The 13881-nt window shown below is 38.3% G+C and overlaps 1 protein-coding gene across 11 annotated transcripts in view; it reads right to left on the bottom strand.

Moving 5' to 3' along the window:
- Positions 1 to 13881, bottom strand: part of AGFG1 (ArfGAP with FG repeats 1) — a 35650-nt gene that overhangs the window by 19472 nt on the left and 2297 nt on the right. For all 11 annotated transcript variants that reach the window (XM_015871357.2, XM_015871358.2, XM_015871367.2 and 8 more), the window contains exon 2: positions 7764 to 7857. In XM_015871357.2, the coding sequence (XP_015726843.1) occupies positions 7764 to 7857 (94 nt within the window). The remainder of the gene's footprint in view (positions 1 to 7763; positions 7858 to 13881) is intronic.

Here is a 13881-nt window from a genome sequence, read left to right as displayed (position 1 = left end):
ACTGAGAGATCAATTCAAATTCAAACCACATGGTTGGTTTTTTGTTGTTGTTCCTTTTATTATTATTATTATTATTATTATTTTATTTTTAAATGCCCTTCCTCAATCTTCTGCTTCATCTTCAGGGTGAAGTGCCTAAGCAGGGTGGGAAGAATACATCAAAAACAAAGACTGATTCTGACTCAGCGGCCCCCTGAGCACTACTGGCTATTTCTAGGAGAAAGAGAGATCCTTTACAACCAGCTACATTACCAGCTACACAGCTTGAGTAGGCAACAGTTGTGTGTACACAAATAGCTGTAGGACTATACAAGGAGGGCTGTACTGTCCAAATACACTGCTGGTTTAAAATACTTGATGCGAGCTTCTTGAAGGAGTTGGTTCTTGCACGTTTAATCTTCAGGCTTCCAAAATCATTACCTGGAGCAACTCCTTTCTTCTAAGCACTTTAACACAAAAGCAGTAACTGAATATGTCTTAAGTCACCATAAAAACTTAATTAAACCTGCCAGGCACCCTTCGTTTGTTCTCTGTCACTGGAAGCAGGGAGAACAGTATTTCTAATCTATGTATAAGAGGGGAATAACACAACATACAGCACCCAAGCAGAAAAACCTACATTTAGTCTCACATGCTTCAACAAGCAGCACTTATTTTAATTAACAATTTTCACTAATATTTCTACTACAGTTAAACTTTCATGCACCTAAATTTCACTTAAGTTTCATTACATAAAGAATTCATAAAGAGTAAATATAACGCTCTGGAAATCCTAAATACAAATTAATCTTCTTAGAAACCTTTTTTTGTTGTTGTTGAAAATTAAGTTTTACTATCACATGGGAAACTAATAAAAGACAGTTATGTCCATTTCTGTATGGAGTACCACCCAACGCTTTGAACATCAGCAGCCACTGGGAGCGAGCACTGAGAGCACAATAAAAGGCCTGTTGTCTTTGCTCGTTTGCTAGTGACCTGTATGCTCTTTCTAGCTATACTTTTGTTACCATCATCTGACGTGGCAGGGATCCACAATAAAGCATTGATTATGCTTCAAGCAAGCTGTAACAGACTATGGTCAGCTGTCTACAAAAAAAAAGTTAATGGCGGAAAGCTGCACAGCATTATAGGATGAAATCACACTTGGAAATTATAACAAGGAAATACTAATTGTAGTCAAGAGACAGAACTTGTTAACACTGTAACTTGAAATATGATAATAATTTTTTAAAATAAATTTTAATATTTTTAATTTGATATGTTAATATGTTTTTAATATTTTTAATATGATAGCCTTTCTATCATATTAAGCTAAGAAGTTACTAACTACAGCAGCCAGTGCAAAGCAAAGTGAGAAGCAGTTTTATTGACCAGATCACACTATTTCAGAGCTATTCAAACGTTAGTCTTACAGGAAAGCTCAAGGAAGTTGGTTTTTTTGGTTGTTGTTGTTCTTTTTAAATTAACGTCACATTATTTGAAGCTTAGTTACAGTGGGGTCTTCAGCACTTACATCCAGGATACCCATGTCACTCCCCACTTACCACTGTTTTTTAAATCTACTACATGAATTTGACTGCACTTGAGATACTACAAGATTAATCATATTAAAAAAAAGGCAGAAAATCAGACCAGCAACTTCACCTGGGAGCACTTCAGTATGAGCTCCAGTTCTATGTATTGTCTATCCTGAGAAGCCTCAGGACACCTGGACAAAATAGCACACAGTCATTCACAGCAAGTGCTGACTCGTGCTCAGGCATTACCTCCAATACATGGAAAAAAAAAAGAAAACGCGTAAAAAGATGGTAGAGAGCATATAAATCTTCAAATTATATATATGCTTTGGGATGTGATACCCAAAGTCCTTGAAGAGCATGTATTTTTTAATTAAGCACCTAACTATCTCATACCTTAATCAGGTATATGCCTGATTAATACCTGCCTGAGTTTCAAGATACATCTTAAGCTTTATTCCCACAGAATTACCTCCTTTTCTCTTTCATGTATTACAGTCTGAGAAGTATCCAAATCCATCACAAAGTTGCACAACTTCTATATTAAGGTATCAGATCCGAAATCCTTAAGCTTTCTGAAACCCTTCTACTTCACCTCATTTTCTTGAGCTAACCCTGGTTCAGCCATTTAGTACCGTTCTTTTCACAACAGCAGCACAAATAAAGCTCCTGCTCAAAAGCTCTGTACATCCAAAGGCCGTGCTATACTCTTCCTTTTGATAACCAAAGCTCTATTAAACAAAATGCTCTTCTTAGATGAGAAGAGCCTGGCAAGTCAGAGCCAAGAGTAAACATTCAAGTTACATGGGAGCCCCTAGAAACAGTGGAACATATCCAACAATCCATAATCATTGTCCACTGTCCCTGAAAAGTATAATTAGTTCATGTCCCACTGGGTCACCAATGCAGCAAGAAAAAAGACGCTGAAATCACAATGAGTAAGCACATGCAGTATTTGAAAGTCCAGCTTGTTGAAAGGTTGACGGAAGGAAGACCTGGAAGTTTTGCTTGCCTCTACTACATCTCAGCTATCACAGAAGCTGCAAAATAATGAGATAAAACAAAGCCGAGCAAACCTTGTTATGTGACAATAATTAGAAGAAATCAGGACTCAGAATAGCTATCCTAGTGGGACTGTAAAGTTTGTGAGGAAACTTTTACAACTGGTTTGGGAAGAACAGCATCTGTTCTTTGCCAACAAGCTTCAGACCTGTAAGGGATGTCATTAGACATTTGGCAACTAGATACTGGGAAGTGCAGAATTAGATCAGTAAGTACATCATGCAGCAATAAGGAAAAGAGAACCACAACCAGCCTCAACCTACTCACCCTGACCTAGATACAAACCCTGGAGGTAGAAAAGCAGAAACTGCAAGCTGACATAACATCACAAAAAGGAAAAACTGGGCCAAGTGTGAACAGTACGGCCCCTTCCAACTCCAAGGATTCTACAATTTGTCTTTATATCTTTGGTTTCTCTGAGACTATACTCAGTAACTATTCTATCTGAGGGATAAACACTTTCCTAGACTAAACGTCTTCACCCACCTGCTTTTCTACACACCTTTTATAGTCCTACAGTTTGAGGGATTGTGTTTGTTTTCAGCTTTGGCACAGGAGACTAAAGAACTGACACTACTCATTGTGTACCTAGTACTCCACAAAACCAAGTTGACCAGAAAGGCTCCTGGTTGAAAACCCAGCCTCCTAGTTCATTTCTTACTTTTACAAGTTCCAGACAGGGCTCACCAATTTATCTGTTTCCTAGGCTTGGATGGTTACATTTGGTGGTGATGGGAAGATAACTATAGAGTCACATGGTGGGGAGGGAAAGACACACTAAAAACCGCTCACAGAGAAAACAGCTGTACCCACTCGATTTTGCAGAAAGCCTGAGAATTTGAGAGTTCAGCTACTTCTGTTCTAGTGCTATGTATTTCAGCCACCAAACATTTCACTATGTCATAACTATTTCACTGATATAGATCTCCTGTGTGTGTGGGAAGGCTGATATGGGAGAAACAAAGGCCTTCTGCTTACACAACACATTGAGCCACCACATTTAAACTCCTGTTAGCCTAGCTATGCTAGTTAGGAATCATACAGATTCAGTCAGGCCATGCTATGCAGTAAAAGGCAGCATGGCAACGATAAACCATAGTAAAACATGTACTTCTGCTGGGAGAAATTATCCTTCAAGTAGAAAATTCACACTACTACAGCAATAAAACACTTCTTGTTTAGATACAGACATCCTGCTGCATGGGAAGATTACCTGTGTCAGACTTGTTTAAAAACCTGTAATGAGATATTACCTTTCAGCAGTCTGGTAAACACAAAATTAGATTCCTCCCTCCCCCAACAAAATATTCTATTGTGCACCAAATATAATGCTGACAGTGCAAATAATGAGATTACTATACACTAGAACTATGTTCCAAAACATAACATTCACCACAGGAAGAAAGATTTGGAAACAGTTCCCTTATGTAAGCAAGTTATAGCTTTGTTTAGTAGTTCAGCATTTCTAATGTCAATATTATTCATTAATCTCTGTAGGTTAAAGGAATTTTATACTGTCAGTACACAGATTTCAAAGACAGTTTGGGTCCAAAAACTACATCTGCTTTCATAAGCACAGTCCATGCTAGCAAATCCTGCTAACAACAACATTGTTCCACATGCAGTCAGCTCATCCATCTCTATATCGTATTAACAGAACCAGGGATATACCACAAGGACACCTGACTGCACAGCTCACGCTGTCAGGACTCATCAGGGCCAGCTTATTACCATTTATTCCACTCCCAGCTTCTAGTCTACTTTCCACAGACAAGAAAATTCTAGGGCAGCATTTTGTTCAGCCCAAAGACTAGCTCTGGATCAGGCCCATACTGCTACCAGTTCTGAAGTTCCATATGCTCCTGGAATCTAGAGAGCAGAAAACAGGTAACAAACACTCTATCAGCTACTATGAAGTAAACCAGCTCTATCCCAATCTAAACCAGTACAACAGGTGCCATTAAGTAAGGGTCACAGGAAAGCATACTTAAACACCACTAAACTACTTTCAGGCAGCCGAACATACCTGCACAGCATTCTGCTCACTAGCTCAGGTGAGCATTCACCCCAGAGCAAGATAGTTTTTCCAAATAAAAGAACAAAATTTGCCACCATTACACACACTTTAAAATAAGCTAGTGAGAAAAATTACAAAGTATTTGGCAGATGTCAATAACACAGAAAAATTAACTATCATGTAAGAGCTTTGCCTCGTATTACTATTTTTTATATTTGGTAAGAGGGTGCTGTGCAGATACAACTGTAATGGTAATGAGATGAGTACCGTTGCCACTTACCACAAGCGGTGAGTTCACTTTACACTAACATCACATTACTGAATCAGAGGCCAAACATCAGCTCTCCCTGAATGCTCATAACTGGGTCTCCACACCACACACTCCTTAGCATACCTATTAAAATACTTCATACACTGCTCTTCATGGAAAGGAGAAAAAAATACCCAGAAATATAGAATTTCCTTCATCCTTCAGAAGGCACTCAAGGAATATCAGCTGAAAGACACCTCCATTCTTGCCATACAAGTGAGCTAACTGCATTAGTAAAAACAGAGTCTGGATGCCTACCCACAAATAAATAAGCAACACCAAAATACAGATCTCTCCATGAAAAATAAGAAGGTTTAGCTTTGAACCTGAAGTAGTAAAAACTCACTTAAAAGTTACCTGCACTAGGAAGATTTTCAACAAATATACAGGGAAAGAAATAACATCTCATGTTTTAAGAGAAACTGCTCTGAATAGTTTCTTCAGGGTAGCATTCTAGTAAACAGGGGTTTAACCACATGTCACAGAAGACAGCAATTAGTGACAATTGGGGAAAAGCTACTATTTCAGGAGCTAAGAAAATGTTACCCCTTGTTTTAAAGGGAATGTCAACCTCACACAATACACTGACTTTATGAACTACTCCCTGAAGGACACTGGAAAACTACTTCCTCCAAGAACAACTCACCACCTTAATAATGACTTTATCTCAGTGAATGTTTGTTTAATGTGATTTCTTGCTATTTTTCTTTCAACAGAGAGCATATTCCCTGTGCTACACCATGATCCATTAATCCAGAAATAGAAAAGTTTACTACAGGGGCCCTGGCTGTATAAAAGTATTTTACACAACATAGAAAAGCAAACGTTAAAAACCCCAACTTGCAATAAAAACTTCATTTTTCTTCCAGTTGCAGAACTAAAAAGCTCAGTGCTACCAACATCCAAAACATCTAGAGACTGTACTTTGTTTCACACTGATCTCTAAAACTTTGGACAGTTCCATGTTTGAAGAAGTTCAGATCAGAAAGTTTCATTTCTTAATATCAGCATAGATGGAAAAAAAAAGTTTTTTGTCAAGTAAGATGAATTTCATCTACCTAATACTTACCTACAGTCAATACTAACACAAAGCTGCTACTTTACTACTACAACATACAGCATGATGAAGTGAAAGCATGCTTAATTAGGCTTTAAACTTCTAACGGCGTTTAAAGCATTAACACTTCATCAAGCAACCTATTACCTACAACAGCAGAGGCACATCTTATTTATGAGGTAGCTCATTTAAATCGTGATAATGTTTTTATTAATGAGAGCGATGAATACAACAAAGACATATGCTTTTTGAAACAGTATGTCACTGCAGATATCTCAAGTATATTTATGTTGACAGTAAGTTACGAATAAAATAAATCATAATTACAGGGTAGTCAGTTCTATAATGAGGACAACTATGTTGATCAACTATGTAAGGACCAATACAGGTTTCAAATCAGTGAAAAAAGTCATCACACTCTGAAGAGAGGCAGCATTACTTTTGGAGCAGCCCTCAAATGCAGACATAAATACATGCATGTATGCATCTTTTTGAACCATGCATATATATACTCATATGTTTTCCCCTATACTTCGGAAATGTAAAGCAAAGTTAGAGTTCACAATCTAATCTTAACGCAAGAGACTCCTACATACTTTACCTAAACTCAAAAAAGATTCTTTATTACTCTCCTTATGCAAAAAGTCAACAATATGCTATAATATTTACATTGTTTAACAGCTTTAACAAGCCAAAGTAATTTCAAAAAGCTATTCAAAAATATTGAGAAAATGTTGTACTGTCTGGTAGTGTTTAGAACCCATTCCAGCTTTGTCTAAAGCAATCACCCTCTAAACAACTAACAGTCATTTCAACAGGTAACACATTTCTTAGGACAGGAAAAGAAATTGCTACTTGCATTTTCATTCTTAAAACTGACAGTTATGAATGAGGCTAAGCCTATAAAAGTTAAGTGTCAGCATTTTAACTAATGATGAGCTTTACACCCACAGAGCTTCACAAGAACACATTGGTACAATACTCCACAGACTACAATCAATAACTCTTCTGAAACAGAATACAGATCCAATCAAAGCGAAACAGAATCTTTCCATATTTGGATTAGAAGTTGCCTCCAACTTTGTAATGTTACAGCACAATATTGAAATGCAAACCTCAACCCCAAACTGAGGACAGCAACAACAGAATCCAGAACACAGGCCCCCATCAGATGCAATCCAACATGTATACCAGATTTAGTTTCCATTTATTTAAAAAACACAAACACAAAGGCAATACATTAGAACTTCATTTCTTCAAAGCTGACGCAAGTCACTCTAACGTATCCAGTTGCTCATTATCTAATCCTTAGAGGAAATAATTTTTCCCTTTCCTTCCTCTCTTCAAGGACCTTCAAAACACCACTATTTTTATTGAAGAAAAAGGCTACTGAAACTACAGTAACGCTTCTTAGCACCTACCTTGTAGAAATACATCTACAAGCAATACATTCATGTTTGTCATGGTTGATTCTTTCAGGAGACGCTGCTACAGTCAGCCTAAAGGTCTGGACATGCAGAGTTTAAATAAATGCATAGTGCATTGCTATTCCTAAAAGGAAACCTGTCTCTTAAGATCTGACCATGTGAACCTAGACTGGTCAGGCTGGGCAATAACACAACATTCTGATCATCAGCTACTGAAGTGAAACGAGCTTCTTAGAAGTATCACTTCAAATGAGCTTAGCTTCAAGACTCCTGTCTCCTTGTTACTTAAAAAACCCTGAAGCTTTGCTTAAGTACTATTTCAAAGTTGAATATTAAAATGCTTATCACTTGGTATTCTGTGATTTATACTTACTTCATTTCCGTGTTTCTGCAGAAATTCTATTTCCTGTTGTGTGAAAGTTGTCATTGAAATTGACTTCACTCTGTGGGGTGGATTCAAGCCCCGTCTAAAAGAAGAAGCAAGAAGTATTTTGTCAGTATTCAGGAAATTTGTCATCACGCAATTACTTTTAATGTTACAAACCAAAGTCAACTCATCTCAAAACTACACTCAGAGCGCAAAGTCAAATAACTGAAATTTAGTGGAGACCAAAGTTGCACAACACCAACTCCTCCTTCCTATGCAAATTTATGAGGACACTTGTACCTCTTGTGAAACCTTTATCTGTTTCCACAAACTTGTTCATCTTTTCCTTTACATCTCTCAATCTTGGGTCCCTCCATCATTTCTTTTTCCCCTCCCAATCCTCTTTCACTTGACCCCACTCTAACTGCAGTAGATTTCCGCCTGCTGACTTCCCAGCTCAGATTCTTTTCCTCTTGCTCTAACCTACATTTCCCGTTTCCTTTTTCCAGCTGTTTTTTTTTGCCCTTCTGTCCACAGGTCTGTCATCTTCCCCATGAACACTACAAGTAACACCAGCAGAAGGAAACAGATTTTTGATTATGCTCTCAAAACAGTGAAATAGCTCGAAGCTGCAAGAGCTCTGCATCAAACAAAAATGGGTACATTCTCACATTCACACACTGCTCAAAGCAAGACAAACAGAAACCAAAAGTCAATTTTGTTGCCAAAGCTTGATACTGTCAAAACCAGTCCAGTCAAAACCTGCAAGCACATTAAAATCCTGCTGAGTAACTCCGCAAGTATAAGAAAATGCTTTCCTTTCAAGCCTTTTCCTTAAGTACATGCTAAGTACTGCTTTTGCCCACAAATATTCACAATTAAAATCAAACTGTTTTGCTCAATGAAAGGAAGAACATTACAGCCCACATATACCAAACTGCAGGGGCGCTGACAGGTAGTACAGCCATGTTACCTTAATCGGGTCTGGATTTTTTTTTTGATACCATCTTAAAAAGAAAATACACTAAGTTAATTATGAGGTAACCACAAATTATTGCATTCTTTATGTACATGAGAAGACTGTCTCCAGCAAAGAGGATACTCTGCAGGAATGTAACATAGGGCCAACAAATGGCTAACAAATCAACCAGTACAGAATTAGCTTTGTTACTTATATTTGTTATTTATCATTAATTGGCAGTTTGTTCAGCATAGAGTTTATAACATTATTTTTTTTTCCAAATGTAGATTTAAGACTCTTGCTGTTTGAAACACCTGGGTAAACACAAACAGCTCACTGTACCTTGCCAAGACATACATGAACTTACAAGTACTCAAAAAGCAGAAGTCACACATGAACCTACTGGCCTATGAAAATTAGTTTCACAGAATGTTATTGGCCTAAAGCAATTTTTTTCCAAACCTGAACACCTAAAATTAGACTCCGCGGTTTAGTATCTCAGCAAGAAGGCACAAGGTATTTAAGTAGGAAAACATGTGTACCTGCTCTACGCTGATTTATTAGGGCTCTTCACAGCTTTTAGGAGAGCACACTGTCAGTTCTGCTAAGCACCACATTAAACGCATTTGAAGCACTGACTAGATGGTGTTCAGCCTAACAAGAGGCTTCCAACATATCCCGCTCTCTCCAGTGCAGACTGCTCCACTGTTTTAAATTGTATGTTATAAAGCTCAAGACGCCTGGATTTACAACTTATGGCCATGATGTATGAGAAGACAACTCATCCCTTCTACAACCACCTGTCAGGGAGGGAAATAGGCCCCATCCCTACAGGCCAGGGCCTAACACAAAAGCATCCAATGTCCTGCATGACGGAAAAGCACACCACTGAATCACTGAACTAATAAACCTTGACATTCCAAACTTTTATGGTCGTAAATACAAAGTTAACAGCCAAGCCACATTACTATACAAACAAGTAACTCTTAAATTAATTTAAGATGGCCAGGGGTGGGAGGAAGCCTAGAAAGAACACCTTGCATATCGGAACCACAAGAGAAATCAGCCTAGACCAAAGAGTTCAAGACAAGGGGGTTATTTGTACAGTCTGGAAATACAACCCAAAACATACGCACAAAGTTTCTTGATTCAATCACTTAGATTCTACAATCAAATCATCTTAAAAACATTTCTAATATGATTTACTACTAGCATGAGCTACTTTCAAATATGCTATATCCTCAAGCCAACTACAATCTCCCTAGAACAGAACAGTTACAGGATTTAGAAAGAAGTCAAAACAGATAACCTAAGCACTAATGCTCTGGCTCTGCAAGTCCTAAACTATTTTACCCTTCCTTACCTACAGGATATTACAGGTGATTCACAAGCAATTCATGTACATGCAGGAGAGGCTTAATGGTAGACAGTCACAGTTATCCCTTAAAAGGAATTAAGGACCTTTTTTATCCAAATAGAAAAAAAAAATTACCTAATACTTGCTTTGTTTCTTTGATATATTAGGTGAGCATTTTGCACAGTTCTAATGCTTCACAGAATTCCTACTTAACAGGAGACAAATGAATTATAATCCTTTAGTCAGAATAATAATGCCTGAACTCAAATTGATCCCGAACATATATTTGTAACCCACACAGGTCCAGTGGTACCAGTTACTCCTTTCTCTGCTGCAGAGCTCCTCAGGATGACACTACAGCACTTAACCCAGATCGCAGCCATCTCCTAAACAGCATTCAGGAAGGATGACTGAGTCAGATGACCATTCTGCCAGGCTGCATGCAGCCAGCACGCCACAGCTACAGCTTCCCACACTTCCATCCTGCTCATGAATACAAGCTTCATATACTCAGAAATTATTATTCCTGCAGAACAGCACTGCAACCAGAACCTCCAGCTCTGAGACTGCCCTGTACCGACTTGGTCTGCCCTGTCAGCAACAGCTCATCAGCTGGATACTATGGCAAACAGAGCAAGGCTGTTCTTCAGCAAGTACTGTTAGAACTTGTGCTCTAACAAAGGAAGCTTTAAGGCCAGCAGCACAAGACCACAAAGTCTGGGGATTTAAATATTCAACATTTAAGACACCATCAGTGAGCACCAAAGGTTTGTTACTAACATAATTTAGAGCAAGTTTAGGCTGAACTTGTGATTGTTGGGAGAGCGGCTGTTTCTGTGCTCTTCTCCAACAAATGTCAGTAACATTTCAGAGGATACCAGACAAGGCTGGAACACAAGTTTCTATTTATAAATGTTTAGAAGTGGGCTTTGTTGGGACGGAGGGGCACTTGCATGGGAGGAATGGTGGACAGATGGTTATTCAACACCATTAATGTCACCCTACGTCAGATTCTAACATGATCTCAGGTCTAAGAGACAGCAAAATCTGATCCCCAAAGAAGCAGGAAGTTAATGAGGCAAGGCAAATGCCAGGCCCTTGGACAGAACCCTACATTCCTATGTGTGCCTGGAAAATGAATTTTGGAAGCCCAGTGTCACCATATTCATTGTTGTTTCTAAGCTATTGTTATTAGCAATAAGTGAATATGAGCAGTATTGGCCATTCTGGGTACGATAAGACTTCCCTGGAGACCTTTCACCATCTCACAAGTTCACTTTATTTTTAACAGCAAAAGACTCATAATCAAGTTAAATTTAACCTTTTCCTTGAAAAAAATAAAAATAAAGAATTCTCTCCAAGCTGCACAGTATTTACCATGGCACAGACATTCACTGAGCTTTCCAGCCAGCATACAGAAAAACAGAAAAATAACCACATGTATAGATACATAGCACAGAGCCATTTTCCAATCACAATAAGGAGAAAAAGGACTGGAAAGTTACACCAATAGTCAGAATCACCTTCACTCTGGAACTGCTCATTTAGACCTTTTAATTTCTGCAGAATTATTCTGGGGAAAGGGACAGCAAACCACAGCCACTACACAAAGGTTTATTGTTTAGTCTGTAGCTGGTATCAGCCATCAAACACTCTAATCTGGCTGATACAGAAGTCCCTTAGCCAGAAAGTCTTAAAATTTCAAATAGGAAGATTATAAGCAGCCAGCAGAAGGCCACATCATCCAATAACTAAGAAATTGGATAAAACAGCTTTTTCATTCCCCACAGTAACAATATGTTCTAAATAGTCTTACTCGCTCCTTCCTGACAAGCTGGGAATGCCAGCATCTGAATGAGAAAGTTCCCCAGGAGGTTGGAGGGGGTAGAAATAGTGATGCTGAGGAGGGGAAGGGTAGGAGAGGAGTCCAGATGATCACATCAGCAAGCTTTTAGAAAAGCTACCCACCAGACAAGGTTACACCAAGAGCTTCTGCAGTACTGAACCAGAAGTGGACTCTTAGACAGGTAATCTTTTGTTCAAGAATTTACAAACACCTTAATTTGTGATAACCAGGAGTAGGTGCTTGAAGGCAAAGTCAGAGACAGCTGAGAAACAAGACAAAACAGCATGTGATAAAGACAAAGAGAGGATGTTGCTATCAGCATGATACACTATGGCATCCAACACCACACTAGACATCACCACCAAACACAAACTTGTACCCCAATGGACTTTTCTCAAACCAAAAGGATCTGCCAACATTGTTATAACAAAGAAAAACCTTCTAGTTTAGCAGCAGCCTGATTCCTGACCTGACAAGAGTGCTCCCATATAGCATTTCCTCCCACAACAGGGAAAAAATGATGATTTGTATATTTCTACACATGTTACATTCTTCTCCAACACACACACTAGGCACAGTTTCCAGGATTGCATGCTGCTTTTCTTCCATATAAAGAGCAATTAAACAAGGGGACAAGCAGAGGTATTTCAACATGAAGCCACTACTCAAACCACTGCACATGAACTTTCTCCTGTATTCTCTATTTCGTGCAGCTCGGACTTTACTCTGGTAAACTCAACCTGATGGGAAAACTTAAGCCCTGCATATTACGGAAAAGGATCTCCACTGTATTACAGATAACTAACTTGGAATGCTTCACCTTCAGCATTTAAGTCAGAAACAGACCTCCTTAAACTCATTTGTTCTTCATATTCAGCAGCACTTGATCAAGCCAGTCAGACTCTTTTAAAAGCACTTAACAGTCATGGTTTTCTTAAAGCCAGACCTAGTCACAGACTGTGTCGATACCACTCTATACACAGAATATCTCTCTACAGAGCAGAAATGACTAGAAATTAATGATGGATCCCACATGAAGGCTTTGGGTTTGAATAGACTGAATAAACGCCTCAGAAAACTCACAAAAAAAAAGTCTATCCAGATATCAGACTTCTAAAGTTTAGACCTGTATCTAGAACAACACACCTGCTGAAGTTGATACTGATGTCAGCAACCACACATTAGAATTCACTGAGTAACCTTTCTGAAGGAGACTCGTTAACTATCAGTCTTTTAATCTTGCACTGGGCACTTTGCCCTTGAAAAAACCAGTCTACTTACTCCAAGAATACTTCCTGTACCAGACTAGAAAAAAAGTTAATTAAAACAGGAAGCAATGAAAGTCATTCACATAGCATACAAGACCAAGTAATAATAATATTAAAGCCTTACAGTAAAGCAAGTATTATGAAGCAGAATGCAAGCAGCCATTACGAACTACAGAAGCAGCAGGACTTTTACACTCATTTGCCATTACGTGGTTTCTTCCCTGTGCTGTGGAACTCTCCATTGAAAAACATTTGGAAATAAACAAGTAGTCTGAAGAAATGTTTAAAAAACAAACCAAGCAGTCTCTGGTGATGAGGGAGGCCTTGTCCATCTCCATGCTGTCTCATTACTAAGACAAACATCCCACTGCTGAGGTTCTAAGGATATATGATCTGCATGTGCAATTCATGAAAGTGCTTCCATGTCTATATGAAGGGAACACAATTTTATTTCAGTAGAAAACTTGAAGTCCTCTAAACAGTCCTTCACTCTCTTTAAGCATCAGTGTTACTAGCTATAAGAACTAAAGAATAAAAAAAAAAATAAAAAAAACACTTAAATAGAAACACTGTGTGTTTAGAATAAGATAATAACATTCTAACAAAACACCAATTGATAATAAGTGTCTTTCAGTCAAGGCTTACTTTGTTTAAGCACACTAGCAACTAAGTGAGAGCTAACTTAACAGCAA

This window comes from Coturnix japonica, chromosome 9 (assembly GCF_001577835.2).
Source record: "Coturnix japonica isolate 7356 chromosome 9, Coturnix japonica 2.1, whole genome shotgun sequence".
In the NCBI taxonomy this organism is placed as follows: domain Eukaryota; kingdom Metazoa; phylum Chordata; class Aves; order Galliformes; family Phasianidae; genus Coturnix; species Coturnix japonica.
The sequence above is the reverse complement of the archived record's forward strand: the minus strand, read 5'-3'. Positions and strand labels throughout refer to the sequence as shown.